At 41.4% G+C, this 15,500-nt stretch overlaps 2 protein-coding genes across 5 annotated transcripts in view; one reads left to right on the top strand and one right to left on the bottom strand.

Moving 5' to 3' along the window:
- The first annotated feature begins 1,627 nt into the window (after positions 1–1,627).
- LOC140249520 (activator of 90 kDa heat shock protein ATPase homolog 2-like) lies at positions 1,628–11,513 on the top strand. Its single transcript, XM_072331285.1, has 9 exons — positions 1,628–1,802; positions 1,881–2,071; positions 3,404–3,489; positions 4,785–4,899; positions 5,497–5,582; positions 6,075–6,197; positions 7,422–7,523; positions 8,275–8,326; positions 8,544–11,513. The coding sequence occupies exons 1-9, from the start codon at positions 1,723–1,725 to the stop codon at positions 8,717–8,719; spliced, it is 1,011 nt and encodes a 336-aa protein (XP_072187386.1). The 5' UTR covers positions 1,628–1,722; the 3' UTR covers positions 8,720–11,513.
- Positions 11,354–15,500, bottom strand: part of USP34 (ubiquitin specific peptidase 34) — a 130,517-nt gene continuing 126,370 nt past the window's right edge. For all 4 annotated transcript variants that reach the window (XM_072331279.1, XM_072331277.1, XM_072331280.1 and 1 more), the window contains 5 exons: positions 14,921–15,000; positions 14,005–14,145; positions 13,749–13,895; positions 13,039–13,198; positions 11,354–12,710 (listed from right to left, as the gene is read on the bottom strand). In XM_072331279.1, coding sequence (XP_072187380.1) covers positions 12,100–12,710; positions 13,039–13,198; positions 13,749–13,895; positions 14,005–14,145; positions 14,921–15,000 — 1,139 coding nt within the window. In that variant the 3' untranslated portion in view covers positions 11,354–12,099. The remainder of the gene's footprint in view (positions 12,711–13,038; positions 13,199–13,748; positions 13,896–14,004; positions 14,146–14,920; positions 15,001–15,500) is intronic.

Genomic DNA, 15,500 nt, shown 5'->3' with positions numbered 1-15,500 from the left:
TCACATTTTGTTTTGAAAACAATTGTAAAGCCGATCTTCAAAACGAATTCTATTTTAATGCAGTTCTCCTTTTCAGAAGGTACGGAGAGAAGCAAATCGCCATGGAGGGTGTTGACAATCCATCCATGGCTGACAAAAATGGAAGTCTGAAGAACTTAGTGAAACTGGAGGGCATGAATGATGTGTAAGTAGAATGCTGATGTCACAGATTCATAAATAGCAGCTAGTCAGAAGGTGTCTCTTTGGCTTATTTCGGTAACACAGGATTTTCCACGTGTCTTTTGATAGTGTATATATTGATTTCTAGGAGCCACTCCATTATGAAATCTGTCCTTTGAGGAAACGAAAACCCTTTAATCTTGCATCAAAAATCACTACTTTTTAGCAAATCATTAAGCCTTATCCTCCTCTTTCAGGAGGCAAGGTTCAGAATTTGGAACTCAGCACACCTATTGCTCCCTGCTTCAGCCACGCTAAGATTTGTCACGTCGCTCTTTGAAAGATCAGGGCGCTATGAATTGTCTTTACTCCCTTTCAGAAGAAAGGAAGCAATAGCATTTAACAACATGGAAGGCACCAGGGAAGGTGATGCTGATGAAGATGTGTCTGAAGCCAGTGGAAAACACAGTTTCCTTGAGACGCTACAGTTAGATTTTGACAGTGATGGTGAAGAAAATGCGAAAGTGCCTGAAGGGGCTACTGAACCTAGAAATGCAGGTGCTGAGACCACTGCCAGCATCACAACAAAACAGGTAACTGGCTTTACAATCAAAAGGAGTGGAAGGTACTTTGTATTACTCATCTTGCTGAAATAGTTATCCAAAAAGCCTGCAAACCTGTGGCTGAATTCAACAGCGGGGTAAAAAAAAGAACTTTGTGAAGTAATGAACAGCTTTGGGCTGTTTGTCTATTCCTGGGGGTAACTTTGTCTTCCAGAAAAGAAGGGTGATTCTCTTCCATCTTTTACAGAATGCGTACAGCAAAGGCTTCTCATGTATTGCTGCTCCTGAAACTTGCAGCCTTGAAGATAAGGTGTTCTCTGCAAGCTTTAAAGTTATACAATTTAATGCTCAGCATTTGTTATTGATGTTAATTCCTTTCTTGCAGGACAACTCAGATCTTGGGCCAGCTCTCTCATTAGCATCCAATCCCATAAAGCACAGCCCCGAGAAGGAACTAAAAGGAGTAAAATTTTCAGAAGTGGCGATTATTTTGGATGCTAGCATTGAAAAAGATGAGGAAGACGAGGATGATGATGCTTTTCCACAGTAACTACGCTCGATGAAGAGAACTATTGAAAACCGCGATGACGCTGCAACAATACAGAATTAAACGTGTACTGTGTGATTGCTGTCCGGCCTGTACCATCTGCTCGGCCTTCTAGTGGCGCAGGAGGCGGGCAGGGAGGAGGAGGCGGGTCAGGCGAACCGCGCGGCGATTGCCGTGCAGACTCTGCCCCAGGGCGGTGTATTGAGTTCGCATAGCGGGCATAAAGTGGCGCTAACACCGACTCCACGTGCGCTGCCCCTGCCTCGCTTTAGCCGGGCACCGCGCCGCTCCTGGGAAGGGAAGGGAAAGGAAGGGAAGGGCGGGCCTCCTGCCGGGCGGCGGGCGGGGCGCTGTGGGGCGGGCGGCGGCCTCGGCCCTCCTGCGGAAGGGCGCGGAAGGCCGGCGGGCGGAGCGGTGAGGCGCGGCTTTCTCGCACCTTCCGCCGAGGCCGCCATGGCTAAATGGGGGCAGGGGGACCCGCGCTGGATCGTAGAGGAGCGCGCCGACGGCACGAACGTCAACAACTGGCACTGGTGAGGGGGGGCGGCGGCCGGGCCGGGCTGAGCTGAGCTGGGGGCGGCCGCGCTGAGCGGTCCCGCCGTCCCGCACAGGACGGAGCGGGATGCGACCAGCTGGTCCCGGAGCAAGCTGCAGGAGGTGCTGGTGGGGCTGGTGGTGGAGGGCGAGGCCGGGCGCTGCGAGATCTGCGAGCTGAAGCAGGTGGAGGGCGAGGCGTCCTGCAGCAGCCGGAAGGGGCGGCTCATCTTCTTCTACGAGTGGAACTTGCGGCTCTCCTGGAGAGGTACGGCCGGACCCGGCTAAGGGCGGCAGCTCGGCCTGCCGCTTCGCGGTTGCTTTGCTCGGTTCTGCCTTGCGTCGGCTTTGCGGCCTCGGCTTTAAAGGAGTGAAATCCTTAGGGCTGCGGACGGTTTGGTTGTTTGGCTGCTGCCTCTTTTGTTCGTTTGGGGACAGAATGGGGATCCTAATGGATTGCTCTGCATGGCGGTGGAAGCATTATGAGGAGTGGTACGCATGTGCCCTTTTAAAACATACACATTTAAGCAGTGTTTTTAAAGCAGTCTGACTGAGAAACGCCTCCGTTTGTCAGTTTTCTAAAACAGTGGCTTGGCAGAATAAAAATAAGACAGTAGCGGGAAGTAAAATCTGCTTTACAGCATTCTGCCTGTGCTAACCTGGAGGTGGAGGAAAGCAGTGAAGAGAACCTTGAGGTGGCTGCACGTGTCTGCGTTGGGTTCAGACATCATTAAGCTCGAGTGTGTGTGTGTGTGTGTGTGTATATATGACTTGAGCTGCATTCTCCTGGGAGATGTTGAGAAGTCCGGGTGAGGACTCTGCTCACGTTGCGCTGTGTGGATGTGGTTGTTGTGGCAGAGCAGGGTTTGTGCGCCGTGCTGTGCTTCACTCAGTTAAATCCTGACGGAGATCAAGCCGTTGCACTGTGCCCTGCTCTGCACTGCCAACCGCTGTTAGCTCTTTTTCTTACTGTAAAATGTTTGAGTATCCCTGTTGCGTGCTACTCCAGCGTTGGCCTGTAGCACGTCAGGTTGCAACTGTGTATGGTGGTGTTTGTTGCAGGGTGCAGTGAAGGGAGCGCTGGTGTTCAGCTGGATTTAGCTAGCTTCTGCATAGGTGAGAGAGTCCAAATAAGTAGGATGTTAGCCTCTATGCTAAGTCTTGTACAGTCATGCTTAATGCAGGGCTATTCATGTAGGCTGAACGTTATAAAAATAACAGGATTTGGCACATAAGTGCATGTTTCCACCCCTGCATTCCACTGAGAGTTTAACATGGCCTTAATGGTGAATAAATGTAAATATTTAGTGGCTTTGCAAGGCATGGGGAAAGAGTCTTCATTGGAATGAAAGCAAAACGTTAAGCCCTTCCGCAGTAAGGCCTGGGGCCAAGCAGTGTGCTGTAGGACTCGCAGCTGAACACAGTCATGGGGCCATGCAGGTAAGTGAAGGTGCTCTCGGGCTCGGAGAGGGTTCTTTTCAATTAGATTCTAGCTCTCTTGCTTCAAGGAACAGGTTTGCACCTGTTAAAAGTACAAAACTCTTCTGAAGGGGGAAATAGTTGTTAATAATGCATTTAAGAATTTGTTGTGTTAATACAGGTACTGTGAAAGAGTCTGGTGAGAAACATAAGGGATCTATTGAAATTCCTAACCTGTCAGAAGAAAATGAGGTAGATGATACAGAGGTAGGTGTGAAACACTGACATGGCTTTGCAGGCTCAGAGTTCTTAAAGAAAATGTTAACACATAGGCATCATGTTTAATTTATGCTATGATTAAATGCAGTAATTACACTTTGATGGTTTACTCTTGGTGTTTTTATTGTTATTATTATTTTTTGGAATAATAGCTTATCTTTGTTCTCAGATTTTGTCTACCAGGAATGTGCGGTTTTTGTTGCTAGTTGCTGTTTGTGACAGTACGCTGCGTACCTGAGACCAGCTCTGGTTGTTGTAGCCTTAACAAAAGACAAAAAGGCAACCTAAGAACTCAAGGAACATCCTCATTGGTTGTGCTGTAGTTGACACTGTGGCTCCTGCAGGTTCCCGCTGCTGTGCAGAAGATGCCTCTGGTTATAACTTTCTCTCTCTCTGGGAGGAGGGAGACAGGCATATATTTAAGCGAAAACCCCAAAAGAGTTATTTTTAGCAACGATAGGATAAACTGAGAATATAATGAAGTTGAAACTGCAGCTGTCCTCTGAATGAACAAAGCCAAAATATTCTCATTTTTTGCTGGAACCTGAAAGGCTAACGATCATAGAATCATAGAATTACCCAGGTTGGAAAAGACCTTGAAGATCATCAAGTCCAACCGCAGCCTAACCAGTACCCCATCTCTAAAAAACCTCTGCTAAATCATATCCCTGAGCACCACATCCAAACGGCTCTTAAACACATCCAGGGATGGCGATTCAACCACCTCCCTGGGGAGCCCATTCCAGTACCTAACCACCCTTTCTGTAAAGAAGTTCTTCCTAATATCCAACCTGAACTTGCCCTGGCACAACTTGAGGCCATTTCCCCTCATCCTGTCACTTGTCACTAGTGAGAAGAGACCTGCCCCACTCTCACTGTAAGAACCTTTCAGGTACTGGAAGAGCGCGATAATGTCTCCCCTCAGCCTCCTTTTCCCCAGACTAAACAGCCCCAGCTTCCTTAGCCTCTCCTCGTAGGGCTGATTCTCCAAGCCCTTCACGAGCCTTGCTGCCCTTCTCTGGACCTGCTCCAGAACCTCCATATCTTTCTTGTGCTGAGGTGCCCAAAACTGGACACAGTACTCGAGGTGAGGCCTCACCAATGCCGAGTACAGGGGCAGGATGACTTCCTTAGTCCTGCTCACCACACCATTCCTGATACAAGCCAGGATGCCGTTGGCCTTCTTGGCCACCCGGGCACACTGTTGGCTCATGTTCAGCCGTGCATCAATCAGTACCCCCAGGGTAGATGCCTCTTTGCTCTTGTCATTTTTCTATTTCTAGATTAACGTTAGCAAAAAGAAAGGGGAAGGTGATATTCTGAAGGAGCTTATGAGAACTGAAGGAACCACAAAAGTCAGAGAGGCCCTCAGAGATTACCTTAGAGCACTTAAAACAGGTAATTAGAAACAGTATGTTTTTTGTTTTTGTTCTTTTAATACCTTCTTTCTTGAATAGATTGGTAATGTACTGAGAATCCTTAGGTTTATTTGTTTTGATTGTTACCAGCTGGTATAAAAATGCTAGACCTAGTAGTCAAAGTCTTTAATTGCTGTCAAACATAGCAGTGTCCATAAGCTTTGGTAGCAATCCAGGCTGTATTTTATTATACATGCTGGTCATAGAGATCAGTGCAATACCTGCAGTGCAAAGCAAAGCTCTGCAGTCAGCTTTACCGCTAAGCTGTTGACAAGTTCATGGAAATGGCATATACCTGAATAGGTGTAGATGAATAATTTTGGGTCAGGTGACTATGAAAATCTTGCGTTTTCAGTTGAAATTCCTGTTTGGCTGTGGGGGTAATAAAAACATACCAGTAAGGTAAGGAAACTGGATTGGAGTTGTATGTTTGGTTCTGTGTGATTTCTACACAGGAAATTGGCAGGAAATCTCTATTGCGCATTGAAAAGTCAGGGTGGTTGTGATTGTGCAGCTTGATTTTTATTTATTTATTTTCCTTTTTTCCTTTACTGAACATTACTTTTGTTCACTACAGAGTTCACCTTGGGAATGATTCTGCCTACAAAAGCTGCTGGTCAGGAACTGACTGCTGAGAGAAAACTGAGTGGAAACACTGTGCAGGTATGCTGGCTGTAAGTGTTGTATGAATTTGGTTCTCCCTTAAATGTGGTCCCTGCAAATTTTGCTGTGCTAACAGATCTGTATTCCTTTGGATACCTGCAGAAGTGGCAGTCTTTGGGGTGGCATTTGCCTGACCACTCCTGTGATCAGGACTTAGCGTACGGAAATGGTCCGTCACAGAGCCTGGGCACAGGTCTAGGTCTGCCAGATGAGGAAGAGGATGCCAGCATGTATCTCATAATGCTTTGTTCTGTAATGTGTGGTTTCTGCAAGGCATAGATGGCTGCTTCCCACAGTCTGAAGTTACAAATGTCTTTGGTATGAATTCACTTGGAGCTGTTTCACTTACTTAATGAATACTGATTAACAATTCTGTCAAGTAAAGGCAGAAGTAGATTGTATATTGTCGTATATTCACAACAACCCCTGCCTTTTCACAGCTCACAAGTGTTTGAATTTGCTGTCATTCATATGAATTTGCTTGCTCTACAGGAGTCTGCTTCACCACATTTGCTGGGTTTAGTAGGTGTAAAAATTCCTACTGTGAGGATACTTATGAGAGAAATATTCAACTCTCCAGCAGATGAGCTTTATAGCATCTTCACAACTAAGGAAGTAAGTTGGCAATACTTCGAGAGGTAATGTAAGTGGATAATGTAAATACTTCTAGTCTTCTGGGGGCACAGAGTGGCTGGCAGATTGTGGAGGAAAAGGCGCTCTGGGCCTGTTGGTCAGTGCTTGGCTGAGCATGAACCAGCAGTGCCCGGGTGGACAAGAAGGCCAATGGTATTTTGGCTTGTATCGGCAATAGTGCAGACAGCAGAAGCAGGAGGTGACTCCCTCTGTTCTGGCACTGGTGAAGCTGTACTGTCTGCAGTTTTGGACCTCTGACTACAAGAAAGAAGCTGAGGCTCTGGAATGTGTCCAGAGAAGGGCAGCAGAACTGTAAGGTGAAGAATTCAGGGGAGCAGTGGCTGAGGGAACGGGTTGCTTAGTCTGGAGGAGGCTTGGGTAACACCCTGTCGGTCTCTACAATGACCTGAAAGGAGTTTGTAGCGAGGTTGGCCTCTTTTCTCAGGTAATAGCAATATGATAAGAGGTAAGGTAAGTTGGTCTAGAGGAGGTTCAGGATCCTGAATACATTAGGAAAAATTTCTTATCTGCAAGAGTGGTAACTTATTGGAACAGACTGCCCAGGGAAGTGGCAGCATCATGGGCCTTGGAGGCTTTCAAGAAGAGGGAAGGGAATGGTGTTTTATCTGAACATCTGTACAAGTAATCTGTGTAACATTCATAACACCAGGTACAGATCATTTTTCCTAAGTACATTAAATGGAGTGAGGAGATGTAACTACCCAGAAATGAATGAACTACCCTCTTCTTGTAACCTCCAAAAGTATCTGTAATTCTGGTTGTCATAATTTCTTCTTAAAGCTTTGCTAAAAAGTCTCACCTTTTAAGCTTCTGGAGAATTCCAGTAAAGAAACTGTACAAGGAGTTGATAATTACTGACATTGCATGCTAGTGTGATGGTATCCTACCAGTGAACAAAGGTGTAGGACCTAGTTGTCAAGTGCTTGAGACAGGGAGCAGAAAGCATGTTAGGGGGTCGTAGAACCATTCTGCTTCACCTGTTTGAGGACAATGTATTAAATATAAGAATTAATTTTAAAACATAAATAGTAGCTTAGATCCTTTTTTCATTACCTTTTAAATAGGAAGAAAAACCAAACATATGAGAAATATTATCTTTCTTTAGTTTTGTAGCAGTTTCCTTGTCTCATAATAAGTTATCTACGTAGTACGTAACTGACTTATGCTGTGTCCTTTTCTTGCTAGTTGGTGCAGAAATTTTCTAAATGTCCTGCTGTGATTGAAGCTGAGAAGGGAGGAAAACTCCTCATGTTTGATGGTTGCGTCAGTGGTGAATACACAGAATTGGTAAGAAGGCTACTTTTCACTTTCAAAATGGGGTGCTGGTGTCAGAAGCAGCAGACATTTGCACTCCTCTAATGCATATTCAATTCCTCTACAATAAAACAAAAACGATTACTGTTATGTGATGTTCTTTGGTGATTAGGTTATCTTAGTGGCCTTCTCCAGCCTTAATTGACGGAGAATAGTAGAATCATTAATAATGACCTTCACTGGAGGAGAAAATTTTCAATACTGTCCTTTTTAGTGAGGAGCTGGAAAGCCATTTAACTCCTCTTCTGTTCTGAATATGATGCTGTCCCCAGCTGAGTGCTCTTACCCTCAAGAAAAAAAAAATGATGATCAGAGCTCAGCTTTAATCTTGGAACTTCTGAAAGGCATTTGCATAGTTGCTGAGGTTAGACTTGATATCTTACTGCCATCTGGATGGATGAAGCTACCACACATTGCAGGTGTGAAAACATTGCTTGATCTCATTTTAAGGTCTCTCACAACTAATTGGCATAACCTCTTCTATAGAGAGAGCAAAACAGTGGAATGTAGCAAGCTAAGAGCTGAATGAAAACAGTTCATTTAAAAACAATCAGCCTAAAAGCAACTCCATCTTGTTTGCATTGGTCTATCTACTTTTATGTAAGATAATCCTCTTCCCCATACTTTTCAGGGGAGAGTTAGCATTCAGTAGTTGGAATGTGAATTATCCTGAAAGCAAAAGAATGTGCTAATGGGAGGAATCTTCTTATTTTTCTTTTTACAGATCCCAGGCAAAAGACTTGTCTTGAAGTGGAGATGTAGAAACTGGCCTGATGGTGAGTCTTTTTTGAGGGCCTCTATTAGAGGCTGCACTTTGCCTGGAGAAAGAAAAACAGTGTGATTGTTACCAGCATTGCTAAATAGAAGCTGTTTTGGAGAATAGGGGGGTGTTCTTTGAAGTTGACATCCATGAAAACGGGCCATAAAGTTAGCTGCTGTGTATTAAACCTTTTGAGAAACACTTCATTGAAGTGTCACCTTTTCTTCCTTCAGAGCATTATGCAACAGTTGCCCTGAATTTCAAGGATATGGTTGCTGAAACAGAATTGCAGGTAGAGTGCAAAGGAGTTCCTGTCTCTAATGAAGATAGTACAAGACAATGGTGGAAGAAGCAGTATTTTGAAGAGATACATAATTTACTACAGCAATCCAAAGACAACATGGACTGATAACAGCACTGTAGTTCTGTTAGGGCATTACTTTTTATACGTTGTTAACATGGAAAAAATAAATAAATTATTTGTGGTATTATAAAGACCCACTTCTATGATACTGTATATTTTAAGCTTTATTTATGTTTTCTTAATGAGTGAGGTGGCCTGTAAGCTGGACTATGTATGGAAACAGCTTTACCTGGGAAAACTGTATTTACTTACTGCAACTTAACTTGAGAGGGAAACTCTGATTTAGACACAGTAAAGTAATGCCACCAGAAGCAGGAAAGCTACATTAATGAGTAGGAAGCATTCGCAATTCTGTGGCATTTAGCATATTTGTGTGCCTCCGGTGGCGCAGTGGTAGAATTGCTGCTTGCAACACCAGAGGCCCGGGGTTTGAATCCCCCCTGTGGCGCAAGTGGCAGAAATGCTGCTCTGCTACACAGAAGGGCTCAAATCCCGGGAGTTGGACTCGATGATCTCTAAGGTCCCTTCCAACTTGCACGATACTATGATACTATGATGATGATATCAAGTGGCAAAGCTGTCATGTTAGGAAAGGGGATGTTCATCAGAATTCAGCTGAAAGATATTAGAAAGCAGATGATAAAGAAATGCGGAGAACATTACAGCCTCCTTTATGATTTTTGAGACTGGCTTAACTGCAGGCCAATGGTTTCTAATGCCGTAGAAAGTTCTAGGGAAAGATAAGTTAACGTTATTCTGGATGGTACAATGCTTACCACTGCTGATAAGTCTTCTGCATGCACCGTACTGCCTTACCTGACCTCATTGTGAAATTTATTACTGCTCATTTCTTCCAAAATAACGCTTTCTTCCAATTCTGTAAATCTTTCTCTTGATTTCTCTGGCCCTTCACAATTCTGTAGCTTAAAATTAAGCAAAAAACTGTTAGATTAAAATTTGATAGGATACTGAAAGGAAATAATTGTTTATCTTAATTATAACCACGTTGAGATTAGTAAGGATAACTTTACTTAACTCATTTGAGAATTAAATATGCAGCTTAAAACAAATTTATCAAGAAAGGGCAACTTGCCTGTGGAGAACACAGCTGGTGAATAAAATAAATACGTGACTTTTACATGATACTTGTTTTCTCCATTCACTTCACTTTGTCAAACGGGTTAGTTAATATGAAAGTCCTATATACTTTATTTTACAGTTTCGTCAAACAAACTTAAGTAATGCAGAAGATAAAGGTGTGTTGCCTTTTTCCGCCAGGAGCAACTTTCCCTTACAAGTCTGTATTTGGGTGAGGTTTGTTTTAACAAGAACAGACGCCTAACATCAACAGGATAAAAGTACAAATTAGAACTAAAAAGTTAACACGTTCCTTCTGCTTTAGATGCCAATAAACAGCCCCTTAAGAAGTGCTGTGTTTTAAGAGATGGATAGAGTTGATCTTTTTCTAAACACTAAAAAGTTTAGGTACCCTTTTATGCTTAGATATTCAAATAAAAGTACCTACGTTTTGAATACAGAAATAGTTGCCAGACCAAGTATTGGTTGGTTGATTAAGAGGCAAACTTCGGGTAAATATGGATAATCTAGGTTTAAATTTGAGATTGCTAAACTGAGATTAGGCTAACCAGTTTTGGATGTAGACAAAGAGATTTTGTGATAGTTTGGATGTTACTAACTAACTTCTCTCAGGTGCTAATCAGGGCTAATGCCTTCTTTATCAATTGCAGATTTTAAACTGAGAGGTGTTTTCCCAAACACCTTGAGCCAATCACAAACTCTTACTTGTGGTAGAAAACTTGATAGATCAGTTCTGATATTCATTAATGTACAAGTTCTGAGCACGAGTTGTTGATTTCTCTGAATTTATGCAATCTACAGAGAAGCTGATCAGAAAGTGCAATAAGATTATTTCCAAAGAGAACAAAAAGTAATTACATAATTAATGTTTGAAAAATGACATGACAAACTAAAGCCCTCAGCAGGATTAATATAGTGGTTTCTAATGCAGGAATAAAAGTGCTGATGAAAGGGAATGTGTAGCATAAACCTTAAGAGACAAATGCTTAACCATAGAAGGTTTTATAAAAGTGACGAAGAGAGTAAGAGACTAACCCAGTAGTACCACACAGTAGGATTGCAGACATGAAAATGACACGGAGCTACATTAAATGAAGAAGAAAAAGACACAGATGATGACAAAAACCCAAAGGAGCTAAGCCAATGGAAAATCAATGTGAAAATGGATTTTAATCAGATGTTACAATCAGAATTGTTGACAGTCCAGATGGCAGCTATGTATGGTATATGGTAAGGTATGCATATTCCTTAGAAATAACATAAGGAAATGGAAGAAAATAGATGGTGGAGTCAATCCTGCATTTATGGAGGCAGAAAAGGTGTTGTGAAAATGAGAAAGCATGCCCTAGGGCAGCATGAGTAAAAGAAAGTCAAGGGAAGACAGCAGATGGCATAGGAGAAAAGGCAGGAATAGTCTCAGACAGGTTAAAGTTGGAAATGGAGCAAATGAAAAGTTCCACTCACTTCTTCCACCACGTCACATTCTGAGCTGCTGGAAAAACGCAAACAACAAATCCTTCTTAACTGTGTGAATCATGCAGAGTAAACAAAAGAACCCCAAGATTTACAGAAATTGCATAGCATGCTCTGCACTTGTTTTAGTTTTCATGTTATCTTTGATGAGAAATCCAAAGAGTGAAGCAATAATATATATAAACAAATGAAAAGTCATCACAATCAGTTTAATGAAGTGCACAGAATAGCAATTGATCATGTCAATAAAAATAAAACAATTATTTTTACATCAAGTGTGCTTTATTTCCTCCACAGGTATTCTGTTAAATAAAGCACCATATATATACTGCCAGGCCACAGCTAAAGAGGATTCTTTACAGAATCAAATTTCTTGTGGTTGTTTAGTATACAAGTAAACTTAATTTTGATAATAAGAACCACAGCGATCTGAGGCAATCTGCCTCTATTATAAGGTACAAAACTGGCACAGAGGACACCATATTATACACAGTAAAAATGCCATAAGTTTAAATTACATCATACAGGGCAAGGAAACCCTGTTCTCCCAGACAGCCATATTAAATGAAAGCCACTACAGTGAATTTTTAATTACATAAAACATATCCATTATCTGATTGCCCTTTAAGAAAGTGTATGGTAGATGCAAAGAAGAAAAACTAAAAACAAACAAACAAAAAAAAACCGGAGTTCTGCCTGACCAAGGATTAAGCATTTAAGTCTATCCTGCCATTCAAGCAGAGAGCACTGGACAAACTGAAGCACAAAACAGAAATAAGCAAAACTTAGGCAACAGCGTTTTTCATGGGAGGAAGGAAAAAAAAGACTTAGAAGCAGACATGCTTCATCTAATGTCAAGAAGCAGCTTGATTTCCTTTTCCAGATATCCTTGTAACCACATGAATTGTAGACTCAATGGTCCTACACAGGATGTCTAAAATGTCATGCTGCTGCATAAGACTAAAAAGTCCTCTGGAATGGCCACAAGTGATTGATAAACTAGTTTCAGGGTCCTGGGATGATAAGGCTTGACTATCACAGCCTCTCAAATCTGCAAGGTCAGATAAAACTGCTGAAATTGATGTGGAAGGAAACTCTGAGTCCTCTTCCGCTACAGTGGAATCCTTGGAAGTCTGCAGCTCTTTGAATTCTTTGCATTCTTGAAATTTACCATTTCCTGACTGCTCTTCTGTATGCTGTGACCTCACTGTTAGCATTATGTCTTCTGAAAATGAAGATGGAACTTCCATTCTGTACTCTCTGACAGAACTATTTTCAGGGGAAGGAAGATCTTGTTCAGTGCCTGGATCAATGATCGAAGAGTCCCGTGTCTCATTATCTGAAGTGCTTGTTGGGGTCAATGCCTCCTGGGGTTCAGTTTTTATATCACTGATACAACTGTCTACAGTGTGCTCCTCATCACTGCTGACCCGTCTTCTTTTTACAGGAGTAGCTTCTTCATCATCTGTAAGAAAAAGAAAAGACAAGTCTATAAAGGAAACATTGTTTTCACACCATACACCTGAGCACCAGGACATTTCTTTCACCTTTGTTTTTAATTTTTTGTTTTTAATTTTTCTCTATTAAACACAGTATACTTTAACAAATACCTATTTTCTTCGCAACAATTCTATAACTGTCTTAGCCTCATAATAATACAGTATTTCTTGTGGAAGGACCGGAGCCAAGAAATGGCTTCATTTCTGTGGTAAGAAAGCCACATGTTACGTTTATTTTGTAAAAGTTTGTAAAATCACAGCACGGTTTGACTGAAACCATTATGGAAGACAAACCTTTAATTTTTCTTTCTTTGGCTTCTTGTTCTTGTAATGAATTCCTCTGCTGCTGACACGCTCTACACTTGTTTAAAAGTTCTTGTAAAGTTGGGATCAGGGCTGAATTGAGCTGTTTAGGAGTATGCACTGAAAGCAGCAAGGCAAGTGCTCGGAGGTCCTAAAAAAAATGAACAACCTTAATCAGCCTTATTTCAAACTCTTTTTTGATTAAAGCTATACAGAGACTGCACAGTAAACTGATGCTTCAAGATGTTCTGAACATCCAAAAGATCAAATTGTAGATATGCTACAAAAATTTCCCAGTCCCTACTGATACAATGACCTTAACCTGTTTTTGTCCTGTGCTGCCCATGGTAAGATGAAATCTGCTGCTGGGTTAGAAGATACCAACGATTCTTGCACTTCATGTTGCTCTTTTTCCTGCTATTAGCCCACCCTTCAAGACTTAAGGTCCCCACCATCTGCTTGGAGACTCAAGCATGCTTTCTGTGCAGACTGAGACAATGCATGCAAGCAAATAGGAGAATTCTGGACAGTTCAGACTGCTGCTCCATATCCCATTAATAGAAATTAACCCTTCCAGACAGACAACTGAACTAGCAATGCCTATCTCTTTAGAAGCTGACCAACAGTGTTGAAGAGCTTCCACAGATAGTAAGCTGCCTTCTAAATGATGCTGATAATTGAACAGCTTAGGAAAGACTCACCCCATTTAAAGCAGAACTTGCTTTGGAGATTTCAACTCTCTGGCTACTGAAATCAGATTCTAGGCTTTGATACTGATTTATTAGATTTGTAATTAGAGTATTGATTAAGTTTGCACAGTTCGCTTCAGAAAACACCTGGCCCTGAACCTGTAAAAAAACAAAAGAGATTTTTAAAACACAAAAAATGGAATTGTGGAAACAGTATCATATGACACCAGACTAAAATTCTTGAAACTTCCACTAAAAGATCACTCACCTTCAGAAGAAAATGTGTCAAAAAGGTATATACAATGTTGTTGTTAAGAAAGGTTCTTTCGTCCATTAGAATACATTTTATATATTCTGCAAAAACCGGATCTTCACAGAGGAGCTTCACGCTGTTCTTTGACATTGCAGACTGGTAAAGAAGAAAGCACACTGCAAAGTCATCACTGAAAGTACATCACTGCTGTAGCACAATCTTCAGTAGTTTAAGGTGGAGAAATACAACCAGGCCCACAGCTGTTTTTAATTCATACTGGAGGGATCTTAGTGATAGAAGTATTTGAGGTCAATCAGCTATCAGTACGTTGTACAAATGAAGTGCTGTCAATTATTTCACATTTTCCCTTTATGAAGTTTATTCTGAAGGAATGCAGGTTTATCACAAGGATGTATTTGAAGGGCCAGTGTCTCCTAACCTGAGCCAGCTACAGTGTCCTCTTGCAATGGAGCAAAGTGGGCATGTTATCACAGAATCACATTATGTTCTATTACAGAAGGAAGACCTCAGACTTAGAGATCATTTTCACTTAATCATACTTGTGTTTATACTATATGAAAAGCTGGCTGTTCACAGAGGCAGGCTAAAACAATGTCTCTACACTGCACAGATTACATTATAGTAGTATAATGTAATACTGCACTACTATATGTTACATATATGTTGCATGTGTTTTTCAGGATCTAGGACATACAACAATTGGCTACATTTTTATACTCTATTCATTAAGCTTTATCAGATGTCAGGTAACACAAGTAGGGGTATTTTTCATTCAAAACAGAATAGATATTCAGTTTTTTGAACAACAAAACAATACCCACTGGTTAAGATTTACAGGTTAAAACTTGTTTCACAGTTGTACTTTGCTTTTATTTTCACCATGTTAGATCTCCAATACACTGACTCTTACCTGAGTCTGACAAAGCTCAGTCCAAAGTTTAGGGAATAATGCCAGATGAAGTGGTAAACCTTCATATGCAACAAGAACACCTGAAATTTTGAGAAATTAATAGTTACTTTGCAAATAATGTCAAGTTCATCTTCCTTGGAGATACTCATATGAACAGTAACAAAGTGCCATAACAGTTGATATGACTACATTCTGAGTTTTTTGTTTAATATATAATTAGAAAGTCCCTCTGGCCTGTGAAGGTTTTACAGTACTTTTAATAAATATATGTATTCCTTTAGTACTTCAGGAAAATGTAAAAAACACTAACAGAGCTGGCTTTAGTTTTGCATTTGTAACCAGATTTTTCATTATTTTCATGTTACTTATTATATTCATTACTTTCAAGTCTTCTTACGTTTTTAGCTAGTCACGAACAACATTTTAATTTCCTCAAAAATAGCACCTGAGTTTTTAAGTGTAAGTCTCATTATTTCCCAATCACCAATAGCAAAGATACGTATTTCCAGTATTTCCGTATGTAACTAACACAACCTATAGTAAACAATAATGCAAGGGTTACAATCAGAGCAGTATGACA

Source organism: Excalfactoria chinensis, chromosome 3 (genome assembly GCF_039878825.1).
Source record: "Excalfactoria chinensis isolate bCotChi1 chromosome 3, bCotChi1.hap2, whole genome shotgun sequence".
Lineage (NCBI taxonomy): Eukaryota > Metazoa > Chordata > Aves > Galliformes > Phasianidae > Excalfactoria > Excalfactoria chinensis.
The sequence above is the reverse complement of the archived record's forward strand: the minus strand, read 5'-3'. Positions and strand labels throughout refer to the sequence as shown.

What these genes read in the sequence shown, in the direction of transcription:
- LOC140249520 (XM_072331285.1), top strand. Translation starts at nt 1,723, where the DNA reads ATGGCTAAATGGGGGCAGGGGGACCCGCGCTGGATCGTAGAGGAGCGC. An exon ending in AACGTCAACAACTGGCACTG is followed by an intron (nt 1,803 to 1,880) that starts GTGAGGGGGGGC and finishes CGTCCCGCACAG; the next exon opens with GACGGAGCGGGATGCGACCA. An exon ending in TGAGTGGAAACACTGTGCAG is followed by an intron (nt 5,583 to 6,074) that starts GTATGCTGGCTG and finishes CTTGCTCTACAG; the next exon opens with GAGTCTGCTTCACCACATTT.